At 60.4% G+C, this 12,645-nt stretch overlaps 1 protein-coding gene across 4 annotated transcripts; it reads left to right on the top strand.

The window, feature by feature from the left end:
• Nucleotides 1–109: 109 nt before the first annotated feature.
• Nucleotides 110–12,486, top strand: MUTYH (mutY DNA glycosylase). Of its 4 annotated transcripts, XM_075002397.1 has the most exons (17): nucleotides 117–191; nucleotides 638–753; nucleotides 2,428–2,561; nucleotides 3,983–4,022; nucleotides 4,535–4,608; nucleotides 4,760–4,801; nucleotides 4,909–4,980; nucleotides 5,206–5,319; nucleotides 5,733–5,830; nucleotides 6,767–6,911; nucleotides 9,431–9,518; nucleotides 10,047–10,232; nucleotides 10,378–10,523; nucleotides 10,844–11,008; nucleotides 11,346–11,396; nucleotides 11,551–11,710; nucleotides 12,314–12,486. In XM_075002397.1, the coding sequence occupies exons 2-16, from the start codon at nucleotides 645–647 to the stop codon at nucleotides 11,677–11,679; spliced, it is 1,593 nt and encodes a 530-aa protein (XP_074858498.1). In that variant the 5' UTR covers nucleotides 117–191; nucleotides 638–644; the 3' UTR covers nucleotides 11,680–11,710; nucleotides 12,314–12,486. The 4 variants fall into 4 exon arrangements, with proteins under 4 accessions (XP_074858499.1, XP_074858500.1, XP_074858498.1 ...); XM_075002399.1 differs by lacking the exon at nucleotides 11,346–11,396 and having other exon boundaries at nucleotides 114–191; XM_075002400.1 differs by lacking the exon at nucleotides 117–191 and having other exon boundaries at nucleotides 660–797.
• The last annotated feature ends 159 nt before the right edge of the window (nucleotides 12,487–12,645 follow it).

Here is a 12,645-nt window from a genome sequence, read left to right as displayed (position 1 = left end):
ACGCTGATTGGCTGATGGCCGGTACGCGCCCCTCGAACAGCTGATTGGCCGCGCCTGACCCCTGCTGGGCACGTGCTGACCAGTTGCGCCTCTCTCTGATTGGCTCCTGCGCGCCCGGCCGCAGGACGGGATTGGGTGGCGCTGGAGCGCGGCAGGTTCCCGGGAAAGCTGGGCGCGTGGGGCAAGGGGAGGTGAGCGCTGCAAGGGGAGCGCCGCGCGCGGACCTGGTCCAGCTGCAGGGCGCGTCGGGCGGCGGCGGCAGCAGCAGCGGCAGCCGCCGCCGCCGCGTTATTGTCCCGTGGCCGCAGCGTCCCGCCGGGGCCGCCTCTCCCTGCACAGTCCAGTGCTCGGGTCACCCCCCCGCCCCGAGGTGCGGGGGCGTCCGGTTCGCACGCACCCGCTTAGTGCTCGTGGCACCCGGGTGCCCCGTTCTGCCCCGCCAGCACGCGCGGGGGCACTGCCGTGCCCGTAGTCCCTGGGGCGTTTTGCAGCACAAGAGGTGGGGGTAGCTGCAGAGGTTGCAGCAGGAGGGGTGTGGGCGTTATTGCAGGGGTTGCAGTGTGGGGTGGGGTTGCAGCTGCCTACGCTGTGAGTACCCTAGAGGAGCCCCCGTAACAGCACCTCTCTTTTTCTTCAGCCTGGAGATGAGCAGACTCCGGGCTGCAGCTCGCGGCCGGCAGGGACTCCCGCAGGGCGTGGGGGAAGTGAGGAAATCCCCCAGGAGATGCAGGGAGAACCCATCGTCTGGTAAAGGTGTGCTTTGGCATCATGCAGGGAAGGGAAAAACTGCAGAGTGGGTGAGTCCAGCATGGTCCAGGGTGAATGGCTGCTAGACAGGTATCAAACAAACTGAAGTGAGCTTGGGTATCAAGGAAGGCAGGCAAATACAATCCTTTTATTTTATACACACAATCCTCTCGCTGTCATTATTCACTCTACCCATTGAACACTTTAATTTGTTTCAGTTCCTAACATCGAGAGCTGGTACAGCACCATCCATTCCCCTTCTCAATGGAGCCTTGCTCTCTGGGGTCAGAGCTTTGGTGCATTCAGTGCTAAAATGGCTCAGTGACTGCAGCTCAGCCGTGCTCATTTATAAGTACATAGACATTTCCTCTCACTGCCAGCCCTGCAAAATCACCTGTGGGATGTGAGACTCAGTCTGGGCTGTTTCTTCCTTGTGCCCTAGCAGTGAAAGAGATTTTGCAAGGCGAGCTTGGTTAACTGCTTGTCTATGCCATGAACTGGAGGTGGCAGCTCCCTCAGGCAGAGGTAGGTGGCCTCTGTAAGGATGAGCAGTAAAAAAAAAAAAAAAAAAAAAAATACAAGTTGAACCTGTCTAATCTGGATCTCTCTCATCCGGCACCATCTGTAATCCAGCATGATTTTAGTTGGCTGGTTAGCCACTTCTCATGGGTGTGGCCAAGTTTCCCATGGTCCCATAAAGTTTGTTTCTAACCACCAGTCCTGGCTTTCACTGTTCTGTGCTGTTATTTAGCTGTAATTTACTCCTAAATGTCTTTCAAGAGCCTAGAAAGCAGTGGAAGTGTTGGTAATGCTGCTAGACAATATTGACCTGTGGTCTGGCAAATTCTCGCATCTGGCACCGGTCAGGTTACAAGGGTGCCAGATTAGAGAGGTTCAACCTGAACTTGAAAGCTTATTTTAGTAGCTGAAATCAGACTTGTCTTTGATATACAGACGGAGCTGCCAATCACCTTTTCGGAAGCACGCAACACTTAAACCAAAAATTTGTGTTTCTTCCTTTTTTCAGCACTGTTGTTGCCTGTCAAAAATACACTGGTTTCTGGTCAGTTTCTCTGCCTCCTTGTCTGCTGGCCCTGTGTTTGTCTGGGCTTCCTCACGCCGATGTAACTTATATTTTGTAGTAGGCATGGGACTTGAATGAAACCTCTTAGCAGGATGCTTATTTTGGTTAATGAATCCAGCTGAGCACAGAGAACACAGAGGTGTACCATGTTGTCTGAGACATATGGAGAAACAGTCCCTGCACTGGGCAAGGCTCAGTCTGTGAGACAGAGGCAACGGGAGACCCAGATAAAGTTGATAAACTGGAGGCTTTTTTCTAATATTACATCTCTCTCCACTCCTGTAATGTGTAGGAGAGGGAGGCATTTGAGAGTCTGGTGGAAGTGAGGCTTTGGGTGTGAGTTTGGGGTTGTGGAGCTGTGGCACACTGGGACTGGGTGAATCCTGGAAGCAGCTAGTGAAAGCATTTTGGGGTCACGCATTCTTCAGGGTCTAGTGCAGCAGCTTGTCAAAGCTATTTTCTTTGTGTTCAGGGGTTTTCCTGTCTACTGGAAAGACCTTTGCTTCAGTAAGGAAAGTGCAGCCCAGCCCTACCCCCTCAAACTCCTTTAACCGCTGGTCCTGTCTTCTGAGTAGCATTTTAATGTCTCCTTGCAGGCGTGTTTCCTTCATTGTCTACCCAGCAATCCGCTTACCACCTCTTCAGCCACCCTGTGGAAATCCAGGCCTTTCGGGTGAATTTGCTGGCCTGGTACGACAAATGCAAGCGTGACCTTCCATGGAGGAAATTGGTATGGCAGAATTAGGTCCCCAGAATACCTGGTTGAGTTTTCCCCCGTCTAAAAGGATGCTGCGATGGCTCTCCACACACTGCCTTTCCTTGGGCGCTAAAGCAGAGTGCAGTAAAACTGAAGGGGCATCCGAAATTACACAGTATCTTTCGCCACTGATGGGGTTTGTTTCTGCAACTTGGGTCCCACGCTGAATCTGGATTGGGCATTTCTGGCTGAGCCTTGGGTCTGAGCTGCTAGTGCTGCAGGGAGCTTTGCGTTAATCCTTCATCGCTGCCTGCTTGCTTGCCTGTTGGTTTGTATTCCCTTGCTGCAGAATGTTCTGTTGCTCCCACTTCAGGCCAGCCTTTGCTCTCGCCTCCATCCTTGCTAAGCCCGCAGCAGCAAACCCTGTCTGTGTTTGCCTGTTTGGTGGCGGAATGGCTGGAGTGGCCAAAGGGGAACTTTCACCGCTGTGCTGAGAATTGTGTGGGGCCACCGTTGTCCCGGTAAACATTTACAGCCCTGGTACCCATGTGCAGGGGAGAGCGGTGGGGGGCATTTCAGATGGTTTCCCTGTGTCAGAGAGGTAGCTGAGTTAGTCTGTATCTTCAAAAACACAAAGATGAAGTGGGTCTTTGCCCACGAAATCTCGTGCTCCAAAATATCTGTTAGTCTGTAAGGTGCCACTGCGCATCTCGTTCGTTTCCCTGTTGAAATTCTAAACCTTCGAGATAAACTTCAGCTGGAGAAACATTGTAAGAAAAGACATGAAATCCATCACGCCAAGATGGACAGAGATTGCCGCCAGTTTTTTGTTGGCTTTCAATTGATCAAACCGAGTTCAGCCTTAATGGAAACTTTAGGGCCAGTCTTTAATTAGCAGCTAAACTGTGCATAGAAAACCAATTGTTGCTTATCCTTATTTGCATATGTAAATATCCATTTTGCATACATATGCAAATGTTTCCTGTGCATCTTAGGTCCTATTGTCTGAAAAGGTAGCCCTAGCCCAGACCCTCTAACCTGGTTGGGCATCTGAGCTTCCTAAGAAACTGCAGGAACAAAGTGCTCACCTGGAAGAGGCTTTGGATGGAACTGTTTTCAGGGGACCAGGAACAGCCTGAAGCTGTGACTCTCGGGTCTCTTGGGATTTGTATAACTGCTCCGCTTAGATTAATTATATATTTTTACACCTACAAATTTTGTCCTATGCCAGCATTTGAGCCAGGGCCCAGATATCAAACACTTCCGAAGAAGAGCTGTCTTCGGCTGTTACTCCAAAGGCTGGTGGAGTCTTGGTGCTGGATTGAATGCTCCCTCTGTAGTAGAGACCCTGTCCAAACCAGGGTGCAAATCCTCTTCCCCAGCCTTCCTGGCGCAGACTCCAGAGCAGTTCGCTTTGACCCCTTCCCTGAAATTCCCTCCTCTTCCTCCTCCAGGCTGCCAGCGAATCGGATCCTACCAGAAGAGCGTACACAGGTGAGACGGCGCGTGGGCTGGCTGCTGTTTTCGGCTAGAAAGTGGGGTCACTGCCTGATGTCATCGGAGAGCAGTGCAGAGCTGGCAGGATAAATGGGGGGGAGAAAAATAGTTCAAATGGACAGTGCTGCCGTCCCAAAACCCGGCACAGCCCAAACCTCCTCCAAACTCTTTCCACAAGAGGCCTGCAGCGTGGTGCTTGCAAGGACCCAGCGTCACAGAGCTGACACTGGAGAGTAAGGTGCTGCGCCGTTTGGCTCAAACAGCCTGGGCTGAGGTGGCCAGGTGCAGGGTGATGCACATGGGAGGGAAATCTGGATCTTCTGGGCAATCACTTAGGATACGCCAGAGGCCCCAGTGCTAAGCCCGTGTCAGCAGTGAGGGACTAGTGCCAGCCTGGGAGCTCTGCTGTGCCAGAGACACCTTGTGCAAAGGGGCAGGTCGGGGTGTGACTTGGGAAGCTGCTGTCTGGGCCGATACGATGCTCTCGCACTGTTCCTTTGTCCCTGCAGTGTGGGTGTCGGAGATCATGCTGCAGCAGACGCAGGTGGCCACGGTGATTGACTATTACAACCGGTGGATGCAGGTGACTGTGCTTTGCCGAGCCCATCCCCAGAGCCCTGAATTCCTGAGCATGTCGGAAGCCTCGGCCGCTGTGTGCCTGGTGCCCGGCTGGGGCTCTCCCCCTTTCACCGTGCTCGGCCAGCAAACAACCCTCTGTTTCCTTTGCAATGCAGAAATGGCCCACGCTGCAGGCGCTCGCTGGAGCTTCCCTGGAGGTAAGAGGCCCCCACAGTGGGGTAGGGTGTGACAATGCTCCCCTCGACCTTTTACCCCAGGCCGCTCCCGGCTGGCCGTAACCCCTGGCTGTGTGTCTTGAGCGCAGGACGTGAATGAGCTGTGGGCAGGACTTGGCTACTACTCTAGAGGAAAGCGGCTGCAGGAAGCAGCACAGAAGGTACCCGGCAGGGGTGGTGCGGGGGTATTATTTCCTGCGTCCCCCCTCGCCGTGCTAGCGTGCGCCGGCTGGTGGGGGGAACCCAGTGCCTTGGCTCCCACCACAGCCATGAGCTCCAGGGCAGAGTGTGACTGGCTTGTCCGTCAGGCCAGGTAAACCCCCCTCCTGCAGGCCGGCAGCAGGTCCTGGGCGTGTCACCTGGATCCCCGTGTCGTCTCCCCACAGGTGGTTTCGGAGCTGGCAGGTGAGATGCCCAGGGCAGCCGAGGAGCTGCAGAAGCTGCTGCCGGGGGTGGGGAGATACACAGCAGGAGCCATCGCCTCCATCGCCTACGGGCAGGTGACGAGAGCCGGCGCGTTCCGGGGGCCTGCAGGGTGTCGGGCTGTGCCGGCCTTGGGGCTCACGGGTGCCTTGGCTGGTGGGAGGGCTGGGGAACGTCTCGCCCTGCGGCTGCCCTCAGCAGCACTGGGCCGCTCCCTGCCTCAGGGCAGTTCCGGTGCTGCCTGCGGCTTTCCCCTGCCTCGCTGAAAGCTGGGCTCTCCTGGGCGCTGAGAGGAGCCTCGTGCTGCTGCGTGGGCACTGGGAGTGCCAACCATCCTTGGTGCACCGTCCCCCGCGCCCCCAGCAGACTCGCTTGGCCTGGGGCTCTCTCCTGCTCCGTGAGGGAGGCTGGGCCTGGCGCTCAGCCTGGCTGAATGCTCCCGTGACCAGTCCGCAGGTGGTGACTGCAGCTCCTCTCTCTCCCGGGCCAGGCGACGGGTGTGGTGGATGGGAATGTGATCCGAGTCCTGTGCCGGGTCCGAGGCATCGGTGCCGACTCCAGCAGCCCGGCTGTGATCGACAGGCTCTGGTAGGGGACCGTGCTCTTCCCGGCAGAGGGCGGTTGTAATGCAAACAGGAGGGAAGAACAGCAGGGCCCGATGGGGCTCAGAAATGGGAGGCAGCTTTTGGCCTCTCCTCGCCAGGTTGTTGAGGCCATGGGTAGCCGTGGAGCCTGGCGGATGCACGGCCAAAAAGCACTAAGCTGGCGGGCAGTAGCTGCTCCCCTTGTAGCCGGAGCAGGGATCGGCTTGGGCCTGGAGCTGGAATCCCTCCTACTCTAGTGCCAGGCTGCTGCCGAGGCACCTGTTCCACCGCAGGCTGGAGAGCAGAACTGATCGCGCACCTGCTGCTCAGCCCCCCCAAGTGCCGGCAAGAACTCTCACTGGCGCGGCCGCGTCGCTGGCCTGGGGCTGGGGTTCTCGGCCAAGCTGGGCGCTGGAGGAGCCGGCGCGTGGCGGCTGCCGCTGGCTTTCGGGGTCGCTGGTCAGTCACCCGCCCCGAAGGTGCTCAGCAGGGCAAGCTGTGCCTCAGCGGGTGCAGCCTGCACCAGGCACTCCCGGCCCTTTCAGGCTATGACGCGTTGGCTTGGCTCCACAAGCCGGTGCCTGCTGCCTCCACCTGCCACGAAGCTCAGGCTGCTCGCCCTGAGTGGGCGCCCTCTGGGAGGCAGCCGTCCCTGGCATGAGGCTGTGGAGAGGTCCTGGTCCTGCGACTCCCACTGTCTCCAGTAAGGAGCCTAGAGCGCTAGGCCTGCTGGCCCAGTACCGGAACAGGAGCAAACCTCTGGCTGCAAATGGCCCAAGCCCCTTCCACCTTCGCCCAGCGGATCTCCAGGTTCCATCCCCCTCCAGCTCTCGGTCAGGCGCGCGTGTCCTGTTTGGGCTGGGCTGGGCTGGGCCCCCTGCCCCGCCCCTTGTGTTCTCCTGGGGCTGCCCAGCCTGCTACTTGCTGCTCTTCGTCTCAGGGATTTGGCCAATACTCTGGTGGATCCCGTCCGGCCGGGGGATTTTAACCAAGCCATGATGGAGCTGGGAGCTACCGTGTGCACCCCCCGGGCCCCGCTGTGCATGGAGTGTCCCGTGAAGCCCCACTGCAGAGCGCGCTGCAGGGTAGGTATTGTGCTGGATCCCGGGGGCTTGGGGGTCTCTGCGTAACCCCCCCACGCCCTTCGCTGGAATGTATCTTCCAGCAGTGCAAGGCCTCGAGCCCTGGGTCCCGTCCTGCCTTCTGCCACCTCCCTGTGGGTCCTGAGCAAGTCACGGCCCTGCGTGGGGATTTCGCTCTCCCCCCAGCTTCCTGAGAGCTCGCTTGGCTCCAGAGCCTGTCGCTTGGGGATTTTGAGTCGGTGCACAGCAGCGTGAGGCGGTGCCGTGCAGACTCCGATGCTGGGGGTGGATGCAGAGCACATCCCAGACCCAGACGCGCACAGGCATCCTTTTCCTGCAGGTGCTTTTGCACATGGCATTGTATTGACTGCACACGGCGCTGCAGGCTCCGGGGCTGGCTGGGGTAACGTGGCGGGCGCCAGCCCCCATACGGCGCACACTGGGGCCGGCTGGGGTAACGTGGCGGGGGCCAGCCCCTGTACGGCACGATCTGCCCATGCCTGACATACTCTTCGCTTCAGCTTTACAGTCCAGCGGGATCTGGTACATTGTCGTTCTTTCCATTGTCACCAATTTCTTGGGCATAGCCCCTCCTGCTGGGCCACATCACTTGGGAAAAGGAGTGAAATGGGGAGGGGGAGAGGCTGGGCAGATGCAAAGTGGGGACAGAACAGGGCCTGGGCATGGGGGGCTGTCCTGCGTCCCACACAGCACATGGTTGGCCAGAGGTTCTGAAGACCAGGACTATAGCAAGGTTTAAGGAGTTGAGTCCACTGACGGCCATTAGCCAGGATAGGCAGGAATGGTGCCCCTAGCTTCTGTTCGTCAGAGGCTGGAGATGGATGGCGGGAGAGGGACCACATTATCCCCTGTGCTGCTCGCCACCGTGGACACCTGGCCCTGGCTGCCGTTGGAACAGGAGTTGGGCAAGATGGACCTTTGCTCTGCCCCAGCGTGGCTGTTTTTACGTTCACGCCCCTGGACGGCCCCTCCTGGGAATCCCCCTTCTCTTAGCTGCACGGCTGTTCTGTCTCCAGCCTGCTGAGCCGTTTGTCTCCTGAGAAAGGCCTCACGCGTACCCGAGTGTGCCAGGCCAGCCTCTGCTCTGGGAGCGAAGGGGGATGACCCTGGCCCCAGTGTACTTTGAGATCCCCGGGTGCCAAGCTGCTGCCCTTTGGGCTCGTGGTTCAGGAGCTGGGAGAGCCTGGCAGGGTCATGAAGTTGCACCCCTGAGCCAGCCCAGGATCCTGCCGTGATGGAATTGCCAGGGCTGGGTCCAGGCTCGGTTTAAATGACCTGGGTTATTCCCGCCTGTCCTCTCAGCAGGACCAATCTCCGCTGTGGGAAACTTTCCCTGGGTCGTCGTCATTTCCAGCGCAGCGCTGTCTGTAGCCTGTTCCTGTTCGCGCCCTGGACTGGTGCAGCCAGGCCTGTCACTGCATGTTCTAGTGTGAGCTCCTGCCCAGCACAAGCCAGCAGATCGCACCCAGTCGTGCGTGTCCGCCTCCCCCCCCCATGTGATTGTGTATTGTCTGAAGACAATACGGTCCGAGGTGGAAAGGAGACGCCTGCAGCCTCCTTCCCAGAGCAGCTGTGGGCCGAGATGTCCATACTAGGACACAGAACTCACACCTTGTCTTTGGCAAGGTCTCTGCTAGCATCTGCTAGAGCTTTGCGAAGGGAGCACTTGGATTGAGTGAACGGAAGCGTAGCGGAATCTGAACGTATTCGTGTGGCATTACTTACACATAGGAGCACAAAATGTAAATTATACAAATGCTACGTGCACAGGGTCCAGGCTGGGCCTAATGTACAGGTGTCTTCTGGGAAGGCTTCAAGTCTTGCCTGGAAGACCTCGGGGGACAGAGAACCCAGCTTGGCCCGGGGTTGTTGGTTCTGCTCATTAATCGCTCTCACTGTTAAAAGCTTGTGCCTAGTTCCTCATCTGAAACAAAGCCGTGTCTTCAGCCCCCCGTGTGCCCGGACTCCCCCAGCCCCCTCTCCCCTTGGCGTTCGCAGACTTGCGTGTACTACGTAAGCTTCCAGGACGTGTTTTTGCATGAGCTAACCTCTCTTTCGGCTCACGTCTGCCGTAGTGCTTCTTTGGGCGTCTGCTTCTGGTAACAGGGCCTCAGGGGCAGTTTCTGGCTGGTGCCGAGTACAGCAAATGCTGCAGTGTGCTGGGATTGGCACAGGCACGGCCACGCTGGGTCAGACCTGTGGTCCATCTCGCCCAGCGTCCTGTCTGCCGACAGTGGCTGGTACCGGGTGCTCTGGCGGGAATGGACAAAAATGGGCACCTTATTGAGTGACCTACCCCTGTTGCCCAGTCCCAGTTTCTGGCCGTCAGAGGGCTAGAGCCATCCAGACGTGGGGCTGCATCCCTTATCCTCTTGGCCGGTAGCCAATGGTGGTCCTACCTTCCTGGAACTCACTCTGTTCTCTCCTGGCAGTGGGTTTAGGGGTGGGGCAGCCTTCCATGGACAGCGGAGCCCCATGGCTCACTGCGCCCTCCTTTACAGGTGGAGAAGGAGCTGGAATGTGCCTCCAAGAGGCTGCTGGGGAAAGCTGCCCCCACTTGCCCCCAGGCGCCTGACGTAGAGGAGTGTGGTAGGTGCTGACGGGGGAGCCCTGCTGTGTGGTGTCCTTCCATGCTCCCGTGGCCCCGCTTCACGCTGGGAGCTCCCCGAGCTGTGAGCAGCGGGCAGCTCCGTCAGGCCCAGAGCTTTGGGAACAGTGCATGAGAGGCTGGGGGAGCAGCGGGAGTCAGGTGGCCCTGCTAGGAGTGCTGCAGGCTTCTGCACTGGGGGGGTTCAGTGCTGCACAGGCACTGGCATGGGACTTGGGGGGACCCCGCCCAGAGGTTGGGCAACTGCAGCTCTGGCCTAGTGCCGCCTCCCTCCTCACCCCCAACACCTCAGGGGGTGTCTGCCTGATCCGTGCTGGGATGGCCCCTTCTGCAGAGCTGTGTGCCCAGCTGCTGGAGGAGCTGCCTGGGGGCAGGGGTAGATGCTCCGGGGGCAGGTGAGGGGGACCCCAGGCTCCATGCTGCAAGCAGGGGCGCAGCCCTTGATCCCCGAGCCTGCTCGGGACTGGTGCAGCAACAGGAGCTGAGCTGGTGCTGCGTCTGATTGACAGCTGCCGGCAGCTGCTCCTTGTGCCTGCCTGCCACGGAGCCCTGGGACAGTAGCCGCGGCGTGGCCAACTTCCCCAGGAGAGCAGCCAAGAAGCAGCCCCGGGCGGAGCGGACAGCCACGTGCGTGCTGGAGAGGAGAGGCCCCGGGGGGGAGCCGGAGTATCTGATTGTCCAGAGACCCAGCTCAGGTAACGTGCAGCTCTGGTGCGAGGCGGGCGGCTGGACGGGGGAACGGAGGGATCGCTGCCCCGTGGGAAGGGCAGTTCTGGGGAGAGATCCATGGCACTGCCAAGTGTGGCTGGGCTGCCCGCCTCCCCTTCCTTGTTCTCCCAGGCTTGCTGGCAGGGCTGTGGGAGTTTCCCAGCCTGCCCCTGGAGCCGGGGCTGAACGAGAAGCAGCAGAGGGAGGTGGTGTTGGGCCACATTCAGGCCTGGGCAGGAGACGCTGTGGCCAGAGGTCGCCTGCGGCACGTCGGAGAGGTAAGTCGGCCCGGGCTGGGCTGTGGGAGGGGCAGTGTGGGGACAACCCAGCCCCTGCCTCTAGAGCCTGTCCTGTCTGCAGGCTGCTCGGCAGGGCCAGCTGCAAGCCAGCTGATGGGAGCACCGACCGGCTGGCATAGGCCCAGGGTTCTGGGGGCAGGATTAGCCGTGCTGTGCAGAGCCCTTTGCCTACGGCCAGGTGGACCGTGCCTGAGCTGGGGGCCGGAGTGACAAAGCAAAGGGTTCCTGTCTGGCCGTTCCCGGCCTCCGGTGTGGTGCCATCGTGCAGTGAGCGTTCAGCCCCCTCCTCTGCCTTCCAGGTCATCCACATCTTCTCCCACATTCACCAGACGTACGTTGTCTATTCCCTGCTGCTGGGCGGGGGCGCCCAGACGACTGCCAGTGGGCAGGACGGGCAGCCGGCATGCCGGTGGGTGACGCAGGCAGACCTCCAGAAATCCGCCATCTCCACGGCGATGAAGAAGGTACTTGCCCCTCAGCCTCCCGTGGGATCTCTGGGAATGGGGGGGGGTTAGTCCTGTGCATTTCCTTGCCCCCCCCCCCCCCACTGCACCCCCAATCCCTAGAACCTGCGGGAGGGGTTCAGCCCTGTCCGGCCCCCTCACATCCCTGAGGGGTTGCTGGGAGGCCTCAACCCTCCACACAGCCTGGCCCCCCTCGGGGTCACATGAAAGGGGCCAGGGGCCAGCCTGGCACGTCCCCCCGGAGCTCTGGGAAGGGGCCGACGGTGCTCCCTGCCCTGGCTGCTCCCAGGGGTGCTGGGTGAGGGGCCAGCGCGGCTCTGTCCTGTGCTTCCCATAGGTCTGGAAGGCGCGTGAGCGGCTGAGCTGCGAGGGGCTGGGCCCCGGCACGGTGAGTGTGGCTGGGCCAGCCCTGGAGGTGCAGGCTCCCCTGCCTGGCCGGGGGGAGGGGGCCAATCTCCACCCCCCAGGGGCATCAGCTGGGGGCCCCCTTCACCCTGGCTGGGCCCCCGGCGGTAACCTCCCACCCGCGTCCACTTCTGCAGGGCCACAAGCGGAAGCGGGGCTGTGAGGTGGCTCGCGCCGGCCAGCTGAAGGCGGAAGCTGACAGCAGCCGTCCCCGGCGGCAGCAGCTCTCCCTCGCGGCCTTCCTCAAGGCCCCGGCCGGGGAGTGACAGCAGCCCCCCGCTCTGGCCAGACCAGCCGGTGAGCCCCTCTGTGGGGAGGGAGGAGCCGTTACTTGGGCTGGGCCAGCCCCTAGCCAGCTGCACCCGGCTCGGGCGGGGGGGGCACAGAGTCAGGTGGACTCAGGTCAAATCAGTCAGACCCCGCCCCCCCCATACTCTCCACTGCCAATGGCGCCAGTGTGGGCCAGCTCCCTGGAGCCCCCCCCGCAGAGCCCCTGGCAGAGGGATGAGACCTGGCATTGGGGCCGTGGAGGGGTGTGAGGAGCCCTGGGCCGGCCCGGTGCCATCTCACTGCACTACCCAGGGAAGCCTGGGGGGGGGGCAGCCTGGGGTCAGCCTGGGTGCCTGGCTCACCTGCAGGGCTGCCCAGTGGGGCTGGCTTTAGCTCACGGCCAGGGAACATCTCCCCTCTGAGGTGTGGTGTGGTGTCCCGTCTGGACGAGATCTGGTCTCCCTCCCCTTGGCCGCATCACAAGAGGTCCCCCCCATCCTGGCAGGAGCTTCTTGGATCGAGGTTGCCCCTCCAGCATGGGGAGCCAAGACTCCCCCTGCCTGTTGCGTAACGGGGCCTCCCGGGCCAGGACAGTGACCCGGAGCTAAGTGGAGTGATTATTTCCAACAGCTGCCCATCTCATCCTCACCGTCCCTTCCCGGGACACGGCCCAGCCCCAGCGCAGCTGCTGTCGGATGCTGCATCAGGCCGCAGGCTGGACAGTTGCTGACCCTGCCCCGGGCGGTGGCTCCTGCTTTTATTCAGCCCCACCCCGGGCTGAGGTTTTAATAAATCTGAACTTTTCTACGAGCTTTGACAAGCTGCTCTCGGTGCTGTCTCATGGTCGCCCCGCCTGCAAACGGCGGGAGGGGAGGGGAGAGGCACAGAGCACCCAGCTGCCGGCAGAGGTTGCTGGGCAACTGCTGGAGCCCCGGCGATGGACCAGAGCAGGGGACTGGCTG

Source organism: Carettochelys insculpta, chromosome 9, assembly GCF_033958435.1.
Source record: "Carettochelys insculpta isolate YL-2023 chromosome 9, ASM3395843v1, whole genome shotgun sequence".
NCBI classification, from domain to species: Eukaryota; Metazoa; Chordata; order Testudines; family Carettochelyidae; genus Carettochelys; species Carettochelys insculpta.
The sequence above is the reverse complement of the archived record's forward strand: the minus strand, read 5'-3'. Positions and strand labels throughout refer to the sequence as shown.

What these genes read in the sequence shown, in the direction of transcription:
- MUTYH (XM_075002397.1), top strand. Translation starts at nt 645, where the DNA reads ATGAGCAGACTCCGGGCTGCAGCTCGCGGCCGGCAGGGACTCCCGCAG. An exon ending in CCTCCATCGCCTACGGGCAG is followed by an intron (nt 5,320 to 5,732) that starts GTGACGAGAGCC and finishes CTCCCGGGCCAG; the next exon opens with GCGACGGGTGTGGTGGATGG. An exon ending in GCTGTGATCGACAGGCTCTG is followed by an intron (nt 5,831 to 6,766) that starts GTAGGGGACCGT and finishes TCTTCGTCTCAG; the next exon opens with GGATTTGGCCAATACTCTGG.